Genomic DNA, 14936 nt, shown 5'->3' on the forward strand with positions numbered 1-14936 from the left:
CACGCAAAAAGTCTATTTCCAATCTTTAACCAATGTTAATCATGACTTTCCCCTGATTAAACATGTCAGTTTTGCCATCTCAGCTAAGTCTTCTGTTGTTGGCAATAATGGGTCCTTTCATCTTTGTGCATATCAAAGTCTCGCAGCCGTAATCATGTATTGTAACAAAGTTCCATAGTCCTTTTCTAACTGTATATCCATAAGTCCCAGCAGGAAGAGTAGCGTGAATAATTTTACACAGAACACAGATTCCTGCTTTCTCTGGCGCACAATTTGGATTATCCTACTACAGAATATTTATTTCTTTAGTGTAGCTTACACACAGTCTGGAAAACAGTAAAGATCTTCAGATCTGGAAGCCTTCCACAATAGATAAGATTGGCTGTAGTTTGGGGTACTGAAGGGAATGTACCCTGCACCTCGGCCAAAATGTTCCCTGCCTCATTTTTCGTTTGTGTCCTAGCAGTGGAAAGAGATTCTGGGGTTGATGAACCCCGTTTCAAACTGCATTCTGTCTTTACAAGAGATTTCACCAAAGCCAAACCTGGACATTTTGAAGAATGGATTTGGTGTTTAGGAGCAAGTCTTATCCTGATAGTCAGCTTATTTTCTTTCTTTCTTTCTTTCTTTCTTTCTTTCTTTCTTTCTTTCTTTCTTTCTTTCTTTCTTTCTTTCTTTCTTTCTTTCTTTCCACATGGGCTTTTGTGGCATTTTGGTATGTGTTGCATTTTATAGTTTTAATGCATTCTCAGGCCTACATTCCACTCAAATTCTGGGAAACGCACTTCTGCCGGCGGGTAGTTGCCAACTTTTGATTTGAAAATTGCTGCCTCCCTAACCAGAGCCAGTGCAGGCTAAGGCCTGGCAGAATGGAGCTATGCAAGAATCTGCAGGGTTGAGGTGGAACCCAGGACAAAACCCAGGACTTCTGGGCACAATAGTGAAGTTCTACCTTCACTTGCCAGAGGCAGTATGCCTTTGAATGCCAGTCGCTGTTGCACTCGGGTCCTGTCCGCCGGCTTCCCATGGCATCTGGTGGGCCACTGTGAGAGCAAGATGCTGTATGGGCCTTTTGTGGGCTGTGAAACACAAGAGCAGTCAAGTACAACATTCCTAGAGTGAACATGTTTACACATGGGGAGGAATGTTTGTCCAGCCAGCAGGTAAACCTCTTGTTTCCTTCTGGGCTGGGACAGACTTCCTCTGCATGTGACTAGAGGTGGGTGTGGCCTCACCTGTGCAGGTAACGACAAAAGCACAGGGCAGGGCAGCCATCTCTCTCTCTTTGACTACATGCATTGAAGAAGCAATATCTGCTTAGTCAAAGATGCCCTCTTGGCTTCCAGCCAAGAGAGGACAAAGGGACTGTCTTCTTAAGAGATAGTTTCTAGGTATATGTTACTTTTCTAAGCTAAGTCTGCCTTCTGGGATCCTATTGTGAACAGAATGATGTGTGAGTAAACCTTTTTATACTTTTATAGAAGACTGTGTCATGTCTTATCTTTTATGAGGGAATAGGGGGGAAATACCAGAACAGTTATTATAGAGGCTCTAGCGAGCCTGAGCAAACACATCCACTGCAAGTTTAAAAGGGGGAATGTTACTCTGCTAAATTGTGAACTTGCTAACACAAGTTGGAAAGGCTATTATCAGACAATATATCCTCTCCTGCATCTCTGAACATTCCCACACTTTTGACCAGATCCAGCAGGCCTATTATTATGTTCTTATTTTCTTAAGAACTAGACTTGTTATGGGCGGGAAAAGTCTCCTAGCTTCTAAAGGCCACTGCTACCCCCTCCCCAAACCTGGTTACCTGTCTGAACACAGATTCGATCAATAGAGTTCTTTCTGGACTCCATCTCTGCCCCCCACCACCTGTCTCATCCCATAGCCTCCCTGCCTCCAGCCATTCGCACCCCACTTCGGTCTTCTCCTTGCCCCCCATGCTCTTGCAGCCGACACCCTGCTCTCCGACATAGTGCTTTTTTTTATATTGCAAGTGTTTGATCAGAATTCCAGTTTCAGTGGCAGCCAGTTCTCTCCTCTCTCCCCAGCTGACCATAAATAATTCAATTCCTACGGACGCTCCTTCACTGCCTGGAAATTTATTTATTTCATTCTCCTCCCTTTGGTTACACATTAAGTGACTTAGCCCATAAAAAGAAATTACTCAGCAACAACAATAAAAGCTTGAAATTGCTGACCTGGCTGCATCGGGGTTGGGGGAAGCCCAGGGCTGGAATCACCCCCAGCACAAGAGGCCAAGCAGGCAGTTCCCCTTGAAATCCTCCAGTGAAAATGAAGAATCAAAGGGGTAGGGTTTTCTCCCCTAGAGTACAGCAGCTGGGGCTGAGGTGCAGCTGTATCTGGAGTGGTGTGGAGATGCATGTTCCCGAATGCCTTTCCTAGCGCTTATGCTCAGGAGGCCTGTTTGCACAGGACTGCTGCACCAGAGCTGCATTTAATTCATTCTGCCATGCATGGAGAGCTTTTGCTAAGTCCTTGGAACCAGTTAGCTGGGCGAGTGTGAGGACGAGAAAACTGAGTGAATGCTGGTCTAGTAGGTGGTAGAGAAGCCTAAAGCAGGGGGAGGGAAGCTTTGGTCCTCCAGTTGCTGAACTACATCTCCCATCAGCTACTGGGGCTAATAGTCTAGGCTGATGGGAGTTGTAGTCCACCATCTGGAGGGCGAAAGGCTCCCTCCCCTAAGGGATCCTGAGAAGCAACATAGCAAGGGGGGCACACAGTGAAGGGGAAGTGGAATGAGGCAGGAAATTGAGAAGGTGCCAATGAAAGGAGGGTGTCTTTAAAGCAGGATGAGGAACCAGTTGCCATTGGACTGCAACTCCCATCATCCCTGACTATTGGCCGTGCTGGCTGGGGCTGATGGGAGCTGGAGTCCAACAATATGGGGTGGGCTACAGGTTTCAAAACTCTAGGACTTATCATCCCAGGGACAAGAGAGGCCCTATGCTGTTGGCAGGATGGTGCAGAGGCAGCAGAGATGCTGTATGGTTAAGGAATGCTGTCCAGGAGTCAGTAAAGTGAAGGCAGGGTACTGAAAAGCAGAGATCTGTCTGTAGAAGCTACCTGTAATGGAGGCAGAAGGCATGGAGAAAGTAAAGACTTGGGCAGGTGTGGGGAATCCTGGACCCTCCAGATGGTGCTGAACTACAATTCCCACAATTCCTGCCTATTGGCCATGCTTGCTAGGGCTGATGGGGGTTGTAGATCAGTAACATCTGGAGGTTCCCCGCATGAAGGGCCTAGGGATTTAAAAATTAAAAATAAAAAGGCTCTCTGCTATTGGTGTGAAGGAATTGGACAGCCTGTGTCTGTTGCAAACTTAGGAGACAAAGAGTTGCCTCTTTAGATCCTGAGAGGAGTTCTGTCCATTTAAGAGGCAAGTAGAAAGGAAGACTTCTGCTCTGTGTGACATCTCCCTACAACAGCACTGTGACTTGATAACTAGTTAGACAGCGAGGCCGAGAGATAGCGGGTACGTTTTACGCATTGATTTGAAAGAACCAGCCAACTGCAGCAAACATGCATGCTTTGTTTTTTCTGTTACATTTATACCCCACTTTTCCTTCAAGGAGCTCAAGTTGGCATGCATGGTTCTCCCCATCTCCGTTTTATCCTCACAACAACCCTGTGAGGTAGGTTAGGCTGAGAAATGGTGATTGGCCCAAGGTTACCTAGTAAACTTCACAGCTGAGTCAAGATTTGAATCTCGTCTCCCAGGTACCAGTCCAACCCTCTGACCACTACTCCACACTGCTGTGCACGCACGCACGCACACACACACACACAATTTGTATTAAAATGCGAGGTAATTCACTGTTACAGATGGAGGGAGTTCAGTTGTATTACAGATGGAGGCAATGAAATTGGACTTGCCCAAGACTTTTCTACCAGTCATGGCTTCCTCCAAACATCCTGTCAGCTGCCATTTGTTCAGGGTGTTGACCTCAAAGGCCCATAACAAATAACAGCTCCCGGGATTCTCCATGACTGTTAAGGTGATACCAGAGTGCTTTGAACATACAACTCCATGACTGCATTGGCTTTTGACTCTAGATCTTTGGGTTTTTGTGAGGTGAAACAACCAGTGCCCTAGGCCATGCCAGCCCTACTGCAAGGCACTCCGCAGGAGGAAGAACTGAGATGGGGCTGGTCGCCGTGAGGGGCTTCCTGTGAAGCAAAGGGTACAGGAAGGACAGGGCAGGTGGTGGCCTCACGGATGAGGAATCGGGAACTGGCACTGTTAGGCCAAAGGAGCTTCAGGGCCCACGGTGGTTGTTGTGACAATAGTGAGCCAATGTTAATATTCTGACTGCTTAAGGTAAAGGTAAAGGGACCCCTGACCGACTCGGGGTTGCAGCGCTCATCTGGCTTTATTGGCCGAGGGAGCCGGCATACAGCTTCCGGGTCATGTGGCCAGCATGACTAAGCCGCTTCTGGCGAACCAGAGCAGCGCACAGAAACGCTGTTTACCTTCCTGCCGGAGTGGTACCTATTTAACTACTTGCACTTGGACTTGCTTTCGAACTGCTGGGTTGGCAGAAGCAGGGACCGAGCAACGGGAGCTCACCCCATCACGGGGATTCGAACCGCCGACCTTCTGATCAGCAAGTCCTAGGCTCTGTGGTTTAACCACAGCGCCAAGGTATCAAACTGCTAAAGGCCAGTCTGCACTCACCCAGCATAAAGGGGAAGCGATGCAGGAGGGCAAGATGGGGAAGAGCCAGCAAAGATTGCAGTGAGACACAAAAGAGACTTTATTCAGAGCGGAGGCGGGTGGGTTGTGGAAGAGGATGCCCAGGACATCTGCCTTTGTGGCTCAGTTCCAGTGCGGGATGTTGCGGGGTTGAAAGTGGCCAGGGCACCTTTAGGCCCCTCTTTTTTGTAGAAAAGGGACATCAGCAGAAGCAGAATCCGCCGTTCGTTAATGCGCTTCAGGGTGTATTGCACAGGCAGCTCATCAATGCTGGGAACTGGGGTGGTGGTTTGCAGACAGCGGGTGCCTCGCTGGCACACGCACAGGCGAGTTATTAAAACTTAATTGAGCGGATGGGAACAAGGCAGCTAATTAAAGCTTCCCAATAATGGGAACTGCTGGGTTTCAGGAGAGGAGAGAAGGGGCAGGAACCAGGGCTCCGAAGGTTCGATATACCTCAGCTCTGAGGGCTGGGAGAGGATGAGGAAGGGCTCGGGAATTGTGGCTTGGATTTATTGAGGATTGTAGTTCTCAGCAGAGGCCTAGTGGGGGCTGGGGAAGGGGGGAGCCAAGAGTTCTTGCTAGCTCAGCTGCTGACACTGGGGAAATGTTATAGCAACCAGTGGATTCTCATTAAGTTTGGACAGGGCAATGTGTGAAAGAAAGATGATTCCTTTTTCCACCCTAACCGGTTACCACCTGTTTATCGCCTGCTCCTCTGCTGTGAGCTCCCATCAATCCTGACCCAGAGCCCCAGCCTTTAATCTGGATTTCCAAACCAAGCCTCAGTTTGTCCCAGCTCTGCAGGAACTGGTTTCCCTTCACTGGCTTGAAATGTGCAGAAAATGCCACTGCAGAGGAATGCTGGTTCACTGGGGAGGGGAGCGTACTCCAGAGCATCTCTGAACAAGCGTGCTCCTTCTGCCCTATAGCCCTATAGCCTTATTACTGGCTGTCCTATTACCTCACTGAACCGCAGCCTCCCCTTTGGGGTGCAGAAGATCGGAAGTCACCTCCAATGGCTTCCTCAGCTCATCCATCATCCATACTCTCTCAGCCTCAAGCAGAGCAGCAGTTCCAATTGGTAGGATAATAAATAGCCCCCTCCCACCCGTCCAGCGATCTGGGAAATTGCTCATTCATTCATTTATTCATTCATTCCCTGATCGGAAGCAGGCCAGAAAACATTCACAGAGGCCAGCTGGTACCCCGCAAATACCTTATCTTCCCTCCCTGCGACGACGAATTCTATGCCATAACCTAGCCTGGTCCTTGCATCTGTTTGGAACAGCAGAGCACATGCGAAAAGTATCTCTGAGCATGTGCAAAGTGCCTGGAAAAGCAGGGGTTGCATCTAGATGTGGGGGGGGGGGCAGCAAGGCCGGAGGAGGCTGCGGCTTGCACCTAGTGGGATGGGTGGCAGGATCTGCCCCTGTGTGGCATGTCTGGTATGGCAGTTGATGGACAGGGAAGTGGGATCTAGCTGCCAGCAAGAGCTCAGGCCAGGCAGTACCATCTGCTGCATTATAACTTTATAGCACTTTTGGTAAAGCAGCGGCACCCCACTTTATTTTTTCATATGGGATGGGCACTGAGAGAAATTGCCTTTTACTCCTTTGCCTGGAAACTCTGAGAAAGAGGTCAGAACCCATGACACAACACTCGCAGACCCAGGAACCCTAGATGGGCAAGCACTATGTCTCAGCTGCCAGCACCTGTCTATCAGTTCAGATCCCATTCCTCTCTGATTTGTAGACAGGACCCTGCTCCCCTCCAAATGTGGTGGGCTTCAGCTCCCACCACCCCCAGTTGCCATGTCCAGTGGTCAGGGATAGTTCAGCATCACCTGGAGGTTCCCCAGTTCTGCCTTACGGATTCCTTTTTCTCACAGTCAAGATCCACCTCTAGTCTTTCCTTCAAGCAGCACTGAGATGCTCCCAAGGCAGTAGAGCATAGTGGTTAGAGTGTCGCCATCAAGCTGACTCTGGGCCACGGGCACTTCCCTCAGCAAAAACCTACCTCACAGGGTTGTTGTAAAGATAAAATGGGGGAGCGGGTAACCCCCATGCTCCCCTCTCTTGGAGTTTCTCAAAGGACGGGTGAGAAGTGAAACACATTGCCAGGCCTCCTGCAGTCTCAGTGCACTGTTATAATCTCTCCCAGATGGAAGCTGATGGGTTTTAAATCTCACCAACTTTGATTCAACACTGAACCCCTGACACCTCCCAATAACAATAAAACATCCTCGTTCAGTTGGGAATCCACTTGCGGGCCATGCAGAAATAGACGGCGCCATTAATATATGGGGTACAAGAAAGGCCTTTGTTAATCATCCTGGGTTGCAGAGCCTCCAAAAACACTGTCTGCAAAACTAGCACACAAAACATTCCAAATAATTCCCCCCACAGAAACACACATTGCATTCATCCCTTGCTGCTTCCTCCTGTCCTTCTGTTGCCCCTTCGGGCTCTCTAAACTCTTTGGGGCAGGGACTTGTCTTTTACTGAAGGTACACTGATGGCACGATATTAATAGTCCTCATACTATCTTATGGTAGCCTCGGGGAGGAGGGTAATGCAGCCCCAACAGAGCCCTGAAATAAACTGGAAAGTGAAACATTATGTAGAAATCTGATGAGACACCAGATTTTCTACTCTTGTTCTGATGTCATGGAAGATATCCAGCAGAGTCCAGACAAAAAGTGAGGCAGTCAATTGGCCCAGGAAAGCAAATCCCTGGAGGCAGCCAACATTCTGAAATGCCAGAATTCCAATACTGTACCAGTTTCTGAGGATCAGACATGCACCACACACACAACTACAAACACCCAAATCAGTATTTGATTTTTCCGCAGGAAGGGAACCATGCTAAAATGAATATATCCAAATTCAGGATTCCAGCGTGAAATCTGAACAGGGAATACCAGTGCTACAAAACAGCACAAAATGCTTATAGTCCAAGCATGCCAGAAAACCGTAGGGGAAAGGGAGGGTATGAGCATTGCACTGAAGGAAATGTTATTTTGGGAGGGGCATGATAAAGTTCTCACCCATAGTAGACGCAAAAGTGCTTCTCTTTCCTTGGAAAACGCTCCCTAGTCCCTGCGTTCCCAGCCCTTTCCCGCAATCTGACTCTTCTTCCCACCCATATTTCCCTTCGCTGCTCCTACTTCCTTGGCACCAGCAGACCACCCCACCCCTTGCTGGTTCCCTTCTGGGCACCTCCCCATCTTGCACAACACTTTTTGAAGGGCTCCTTGCAAGACAGTGCCACACAGCTAACTGGACGATTCAGGTGTGAGGAAGAGGCCATGTTCTTTTCCCCACTTGGGGACTGTCAGAAATCTGGACCGGTTTTCTGATGGCTGAGAGAAAGCTAGGCAGACCCAGTTCACAGAATGCTTGACTTTAATGTCAAAACATTAAAGGAAAGAGAGATGGCCCACTCCCAGCTGAACAGAACCCTGCTTTCCCAGCATAGCTCTGTGCATGGTCTCCATGCTTATCCACCTCCTAAGCACTTGGAACTTATTTCCAACTTGGAACAAGGGAGATGCCGTCTATGCTGGTGCCACCAGAGCAGGACTTCAGGGCAGAGGTCCAGGGCTCCACTCAGCAGAATGAGCAGGAGGGCCGCTGAATGCAGCAAGGCTGGTTTACCACATGTCAAGGTAAGGTAGGTAATGCACATCACCATCTCAAGAGGGGCTTTTCCATAAGGCCAAGAGTCTAAAGTGACTTTAGTGCATCAATGGACTCAGTTGTCTCATTGAGCTAACATACCTCTAAGGGAAAGCCCTCAAATCCCATTGTCTGGGACCAGTCTGGGTCAGAAGTGCTTTTGGACAAAGGAAGGGTGCTAGTGGGTAGCACAGCCATCAAGAGGTCTATGTGGGGATTCTGGAAATGAGGTTCTTCCAGGGGAAGGATGTAGCGTTGGTGGGGGACTGAGGCCAAACCTTTGGGGATTACGTCAAGGATGTGCGCAACTCACCCAAGTGTGGTCATGGTGACAATGGTGTACCAGAAGGCAGCTGGGATGCTGGTGAAGTTGGTGGACGCAGTGCCCTTCTCAGCATAGAACATAACAGTGGCAAAGATTATGATGGCCATGGTGAGCGAAAAGAGCAGGAAGCCCAGCTCAGAGGCACAGCTCTTGAGGGTGTATCCTAGGATCCTCAGCCCTTGCGAGTGGCGTGAGAACTTGAAGATACGGAAGACGCGGAACACCCTCAGCGTCACGAAGGCCCCGCTGACATTCTCGTTTTCTGGCATCACCAGCCCAATGTAATAGGGCATGATGGCAACCACATCAATGATGCTCATCACGCTCTTCATGAACTTGAATCGGCTTGGGGCGGCAAAGAGGCGCATGAGATACTCAAAGGTGAAGATGAGGACGCAAGCTGTGTCCATGCAGAAGAAAGCCTTGGGGAACCGGTCTCCACAGGGCAAGTTCTTCTTCCTCCCAGGAGAGGGCCGGCATGGGATGGTCTCCACCACATTGGCAATGACTGACACGGCAATGAAGAACCCAGTCACATAATAGAAGACCAAAGCCATGGTGCTGGTGTGAGGGTTCTCGAATGCTCTCCAGAGCCGCTGACGGAAGGTGCTGTCCGGTGGCAGGCCAGTGTCATTGGTCATCTCTGCTTCTTCATCCTCAGCGAGGCGCTCGGCATTCTCCTTCTTGCGGTCGCGATATTCCTCCAGGCAGCAGTCGCCGATGAGCTCTGGGATGATGCCGTAGAAGGACAACTCTTCATCGAAGGCCTGTATGCACTCCTGGCGGGGGTAATGGAGTCTGCCAGTGCGGTAGAAGTTGAGGATATGGCGGAACATCTCTGGGTCGCGGTCAAAGAAGTACTCCTTGCTGTCTTCATCAAAGAAGAATTCCTTCTCTGAGCTGCCCAGCAGGGTATCCGGATAACGGTCCAAGGTGTTCTTCCAAGTTTGGAAGCGTTTCCCGCTGACGTTGACTACCAAGATCTCATCGTTGCGGCGTTTCTTGTCAGCAGGAGGCTTGGGCATGGGCTTCTTGGCCAGTGGGAGCCAGCCCACAGCTGCTGCCCGGGCAAAGGGCAGCCATGTTGCCACCCCTGCAGCCATGTTGTACACAGTTAGTAGATAACAGAACCTTTGCTAAAATGTCTCACCATCCAAACTCAACTGTGCTCTAAGTATTGTCCCAGGAAAAGCTTTTGATAAAGAGGTTTTCTCTGAAAGCCTTCTTGAAAACGTCTTTTTGCTCAATTATCGCCAAGAATCAATGGAGCAGAGGGCCCCAACAGAGGCATAGTCATCCAGTCTAGTTCTTGTCTCAGACATCAAAATCCAGGTCTACCCAAGAACGAAGGATGTTATTCTCCCCAGCAGAGTAATAGCCAAGGTCTTTTCAATGAATGTTAGCAAGCCCCATGGACCTAGACGCCTCCCACTCAAACAGCATCCAGGGTTTTTTCCAGGCAAGATGCCTCCTTACTGTTAGTGCTGATAACTTTAGGAGTTGTGGGCAGAGGTCAAAGGAAGGCAATGCAGGTAAGTGTGATCCACGGTCCACAGTCTCTCTGATGTTCAGTCCATGTGGCTCTGTGCATTGTGAACAACAGCGGAAACTCCCCTCTGAAAATCTGCAATGTACGAGTGCTGTATTCCTCTGCTGCTGCTGCTGCTCCACTAATTCTTTCTTCCTGGCAGGAGAGAAAATGTATAGGAAGAGAGAAAGTATTCCTGGTGTGGGAGCAGAGTCAGAGAAGGGGTCTCAGTTGATATGGTCACAGGGGTAGATTACACAATGCTGTGATAATGGAAAAAAGAGAGACAGAGAAGAGAGAGAGAAGTAAAACTACGCGAGAGAAATAATAGTGTGCAAGGCTGCAATTTTTGGACTGAATGCGGCAGTTCTGAAGTTATAAACTAGCCAAGTTTCAAAAGCTGAAAACAAGAAAGGTTTTATGTAAAATATCCATCACAGTAGCTATTAGGGGATGAGCAACTTGAGACCCAGGACCCCTCCTCTGTTTGGGGGCAAGAAATGGGGATCCACAGACTGGGTAGGATGATGGGATTTAGGATTCCTGTGAATGGGATCGAAGAGCAGGGTGGTTACTTGAGATCAGCTACTTCTAAGTAATCTCCCTCCAGTTCTAAGCTGATTTGAGTTGGAGGTTGAGTGGCTGGAGGAGCCAGGGCTAGTTTCATATTGGGAAAGGAGTTTGAAGGGACATTTAAGGAAGAGAGTATGAGAGCAGTTAATAATACTGTGTCAAGGAAGAGAGCAAAGGTTTTGTCAAGAAGGAGTTTGGCAGAGCAGGAATTTGGCAACACAACAAGGAGTTTGGCAACGCAAACTGCAAGGGTGCCTGGAGCGTGAGCAGCAGGGGCTCTCCCTGCGAGCAAGCAGGCAGCCCCAGAGAAAGAGGGTGGAGAGGAAGGGGTTCAGGGTCCGAACAAACTTTCCCATTAACCCTTTGTCTCCTGAAATCTCCGACCCTCAAACCCTTTCCTCTACAATTTGGGTTGGCGAGGGCGGCAGTGAATCTACATCGCTTTGTAGACAGGAGTAAACAACGTGAATTTTTTAAAAAAGAACATCCCCCCCTTCCCCAAGATTTGGGGAGCGTGGGATGGAATTTAAGGAAGGGGCAGGTAAATCTCTAGCACAGGGCGTGGAGGGGGGAGAAATGGGGAGAAGGAGGCAATCAAGGGGTGGGGAAGGGCAAATCTGTGGCGGGAAAGGGCCACATTCGGGGGGAAAGAGGTGTCCCCGTGGGGAGGTGGGTGGCGAACCCATGGGGCGAGGAGGGCAGAGGGGCACATCCGTGGGGCGACGTGCCGCGGGTCGCTGATCTTCATCCTCTTACCCCCTGGGTGCTGGCTCTGTCCAGGTAGCAGGCAGCGGCGGAGCGTCCGCAAACCCCGGTGCGGGGCCAGGGGTGTCCGGCTGTGGGGTGCCGGGCTGCCCCCCGTGCGTGGGCGAGAGGGCTCCCGTTGCCCCCGACGGCGCCGATCCTCATCGCTCCCCTTGGCTCGCCCGTCTGACTGTGCCGCGCTGCCTCCCTCCCTCCCTCCCGGCGCCGCGTGTGTGTGTGCGTGTGAGTGAGGGTGTGCGCGTGTGTGTGTGCGAGCTGCATTCGGCAGGGAGGGGGCACGAGCGAGCGGTTGGCAGCGGCGAGTGGCTGCATCGCAGGCGGCGGAGGCGCGCACCCCAGGCAGCGAGCGCACCGACCGACTGGGGACCAGCAGCAGACGGAGGAGGCGAAGGAGAGGGGACGGGAGGCGCAGCCTGGGAAGGGGGCTGGGGGGCGGCTGGGCAGGAGGAGAGGAAATGGGTGGACCGGCAGGCAGGCAGGTCGAAGTAGGAAGACAGGCTGAAGTTCAACTGGAGAAGGCAGAGAGGAAAAGGGGCTGGGCGGGAGAGAATCGCAACGGGATGCAGGAGGACGCAGAAAGGATGGAGATGGAGAGATCTCAGCAGGACCGCGAAGACATTCAAGGCTGCAGCCTAGTAGTCGCTGGGCGAGCTAAGAAACGGAATGGCCGGAGAAGCGGAGAGGACGCGAGAAACCCCCGGGCAGGAGGGTCGAGAGAGACTCGGGTGGGCGAATCGGAGCAAGGAAAAGCAGATCCACAGCCAGAGCTGGAAACGTGCAGAAAGGGGAGATGGAGACGCGGAAGACGCGGGGAGGGCGGAGGAAAGAAGGAGAGCGCAAAAAAAGAACCGCAGGAGAACTAACTTGGGGTCTTGGAGACTCGAGGGGCGAAGGAGAGGAGGCGCGAGGCAGCGACGGAGGGACCCAGGCGGCGCCCTCCTCTTCCTCCTCTTCCTCCAGCCCTGGCTGCCTCTGCGCCCCTCGCCTCGCCAGACAACGTCCAGCTCTCCCCTCGGCGCGCCCGGGCAGCCGGGATTTCCCCGTGCGCAGCCCAGGCGACTTTGGATCGCGCTCCCGCCGCGCGTCGCCTTTAGGAGCCTCGGCAGGAATTTCAAATTTGGTGCCACTCAGGATTGGGGCGGGGGGGGGAGAGGAGGAGGAGGGAGGGGGTGTCATCGGCACGCCATGGGGAGGGGGTCAGCTCCTCCTAAGGAGCCGCGGCAAGCCGCCCCTTGGGCAACCCCCCACCCACCCAGCCCCACCTGCCGGCCCCTCCTGCGTCCTTTTCTGCACGGCTTCTCGCTTTAGGAGCAGCTTCCCGGGATCGTCCCGGGAGCGCCTCCTGCGGAAGCCGTGGGTACCGCTGCCCTGCGGTACAGAGCCCAGCTCCCTTCTCCTGCAGAGCGGCGGAGTCCCATCCTAATAGAAAAGGCCGCCCATGGAATGGATCTATTATATTATTATTAATAATAATAATACCCCGCCCTCCCCAGCCAAGACCGGGCTCAGGGCGGCTAACACCTGATATAAAACAATTGATCGAAATACAACTTAAAAAACAGGATTAAAATACAACATTAAAACATTTAAAATGCAGCCTCCTTTCAGTGGAAACTCAAATCAAAAACTTTGGGGGGGATGAAAACATCAAGTCTTCACCAAGGCTGGTCCTACATGGGGGGGGGGGGAATGAACGAATTTCTTTGCCCCACAAATAACCCAGAGATGCATTTTAAATACAGTGGTACCTCAGGTTAAGAACTTAATTCGTTCTGGAGGTCTGATCTTAACCTGGAACTGTTCTTACCCTGAGGTACCACTTTAGCTATTGGGGCCTCCCATGGCCGCCATGAGATTTCTGTTCTCATCCTGAAGCAAAGTTCTTAACCTGAGGTACTATTTCTGGGTTAGCAGAGTCTGTAACCTGAAGCGTCTGTAACCTGAAGTGTCTGTAATCCGAGGTACCACTGTAAAAGGACACATTCTACTCATGTAAAAACACGCTGATTCCCGGACCGTCTGTAGGCCGGATTGAGAAGGCGATTGGGCCGGATCCGGCCCCCGGGCCTTAGGTTGCCTACCCATGGGCTAGGCAGAACTTCACCCTCTGGGACTCTAGGTTTCGTTTTTGTTTTTTTTACGTGCAGTGAGTTTTTATTGCCATGTGAAAGCACCCAGAACATGCAACTTACTCTCTGCCGTCTGAACTGGTACAATCGCGGGGAGAGTCTGGAAGTGTTGTCATTTGTTTCTGCTTAGCGGCCTGAGGTCATGCCCTTTCTCAACTGGAATTAATAAAAAACCTGAATTAACAATAACGAATGCTGAGAGGAACGATGGTCTCTTGTTTATTTGCCCACTGGTTTGGTGGCTATTGTGGTGTGGGGGTGATTTTTAACTTTTGCTATATTATTGGCTTTATGTTTTTAATTGATGTGCATTTCTCTGACTGAGTACCTTCTGGCAGAAACAGCTACTCACAAAAAACAATCAATCGATAATATATCCCCATTTATGTACAGCAACATCAAGGTGGGGTGGGGAGTGAGACAAGTCCCTTCCCTGAGAAGGTTACAGATGAACTAATTAGTCCCCCCCCCGACTCTAAATTACTAGCAACAATTCCCACGCCAGCCTTACACCCACAACACATCCCTGGTAGTGGGGCGACCATATTTTTCCTGGTAAGATGCTTGTTCCTTCAATGGGGGCAAAGCAGAAAATACATACTTTCAGAACATAATAAGAGCCCTGCTGGATCAAGCCAAAGGTCCACATTAACTGGCGTCTTTTATTTCAAAGTGGTTGGCCAAATGCTTCTGGTAAGCCCGCAAGCAGGACATAAGTGGAAGAACACGCTCCCCATCTGTGAGTCCCAATAACTGGTTTTCTTTTTTCTTTTAAAAAAAAATGATATTTATTAAAATTTCAAAAAAGATTACAAAAGTAGTAAAAAATAGAAAAAAAAGAAAACAAAAGATACAAAATACAGAAAAAATAAAAACAATTAAAAATAAATCCATCTTTCTATGTCTTGCCTTTCATTTACTTGTTTCCCTGACCTCCTCACACCTCCCTTTTTTGTATTCCAGTTCGAATGGTTAATTCAGCAAATCCTTTCCCTCTTTGTTTTTATCTTAATTCTTAATCTTAACATATTATAACTTTATATTTTCATCTATTAACGATCCATTTTTACATACTCCTTTTTAACCTTGTTGCTAAAACCGCTTCATTTCATTCCAACATCATTTTAGCATTCATTAATTTTACGATGTTTCTGTAGATAGTCTTTAAATTTCTTCCAATCTTCTTCCACCAACTCTTCTCCCTGGTCTCGGA

General features: G+C 50.0%; 1 protein-coding gene across 2 annotated transcripts in view; it reads right to left on the reverse strand.

Moving 5' to 3' along the window:
* Positions 1 to 12707, reverse strand: part of KCND1 (potassium voltage-gated channel subfamily D member 1) — an 80021-nt gene extending 67314 nt beyond the window's left edge. Inside the window, exons 1-2 of one of the 2 annotated variants that reach the window (XM_081894223.1) lie at positions 12459 to 12707; positions 8717 to 10519 (exon numbers count right to left, since the gene is read on the reverse strand). In XM_081894223.1, the coding sequence (XP_081750349.1) occupies positions 8717 to 9831 (1115 nt within the window). In that variant the 5' untranslated portion in view covers positions 9832 to 10519; positions 12459 to 12707. Of the gene's footprint in view, positions 1 to 8716; positions 10520 to 11585; positions 12113 to 12458 lie in introns of those variants that run through there. The other variant, XM_081894222.1, reaches the window with a different exon arrangement.
* Positions 12708 to 14936: the final 2229 nt, after the last annotated feature.

The sequence above is a fragment of the Podarcis melisellensis genome (assembly GCF_964234715.1).
Source record: "Podarcis melisellensis genome assembly, chromosome: 17".
Lineage (NCBI taxonomy): Eukaryota > Metazoa > Chordata > Lepidosauria > Squamata > Lacertidae > Podarcis > Podarcis melisellensis.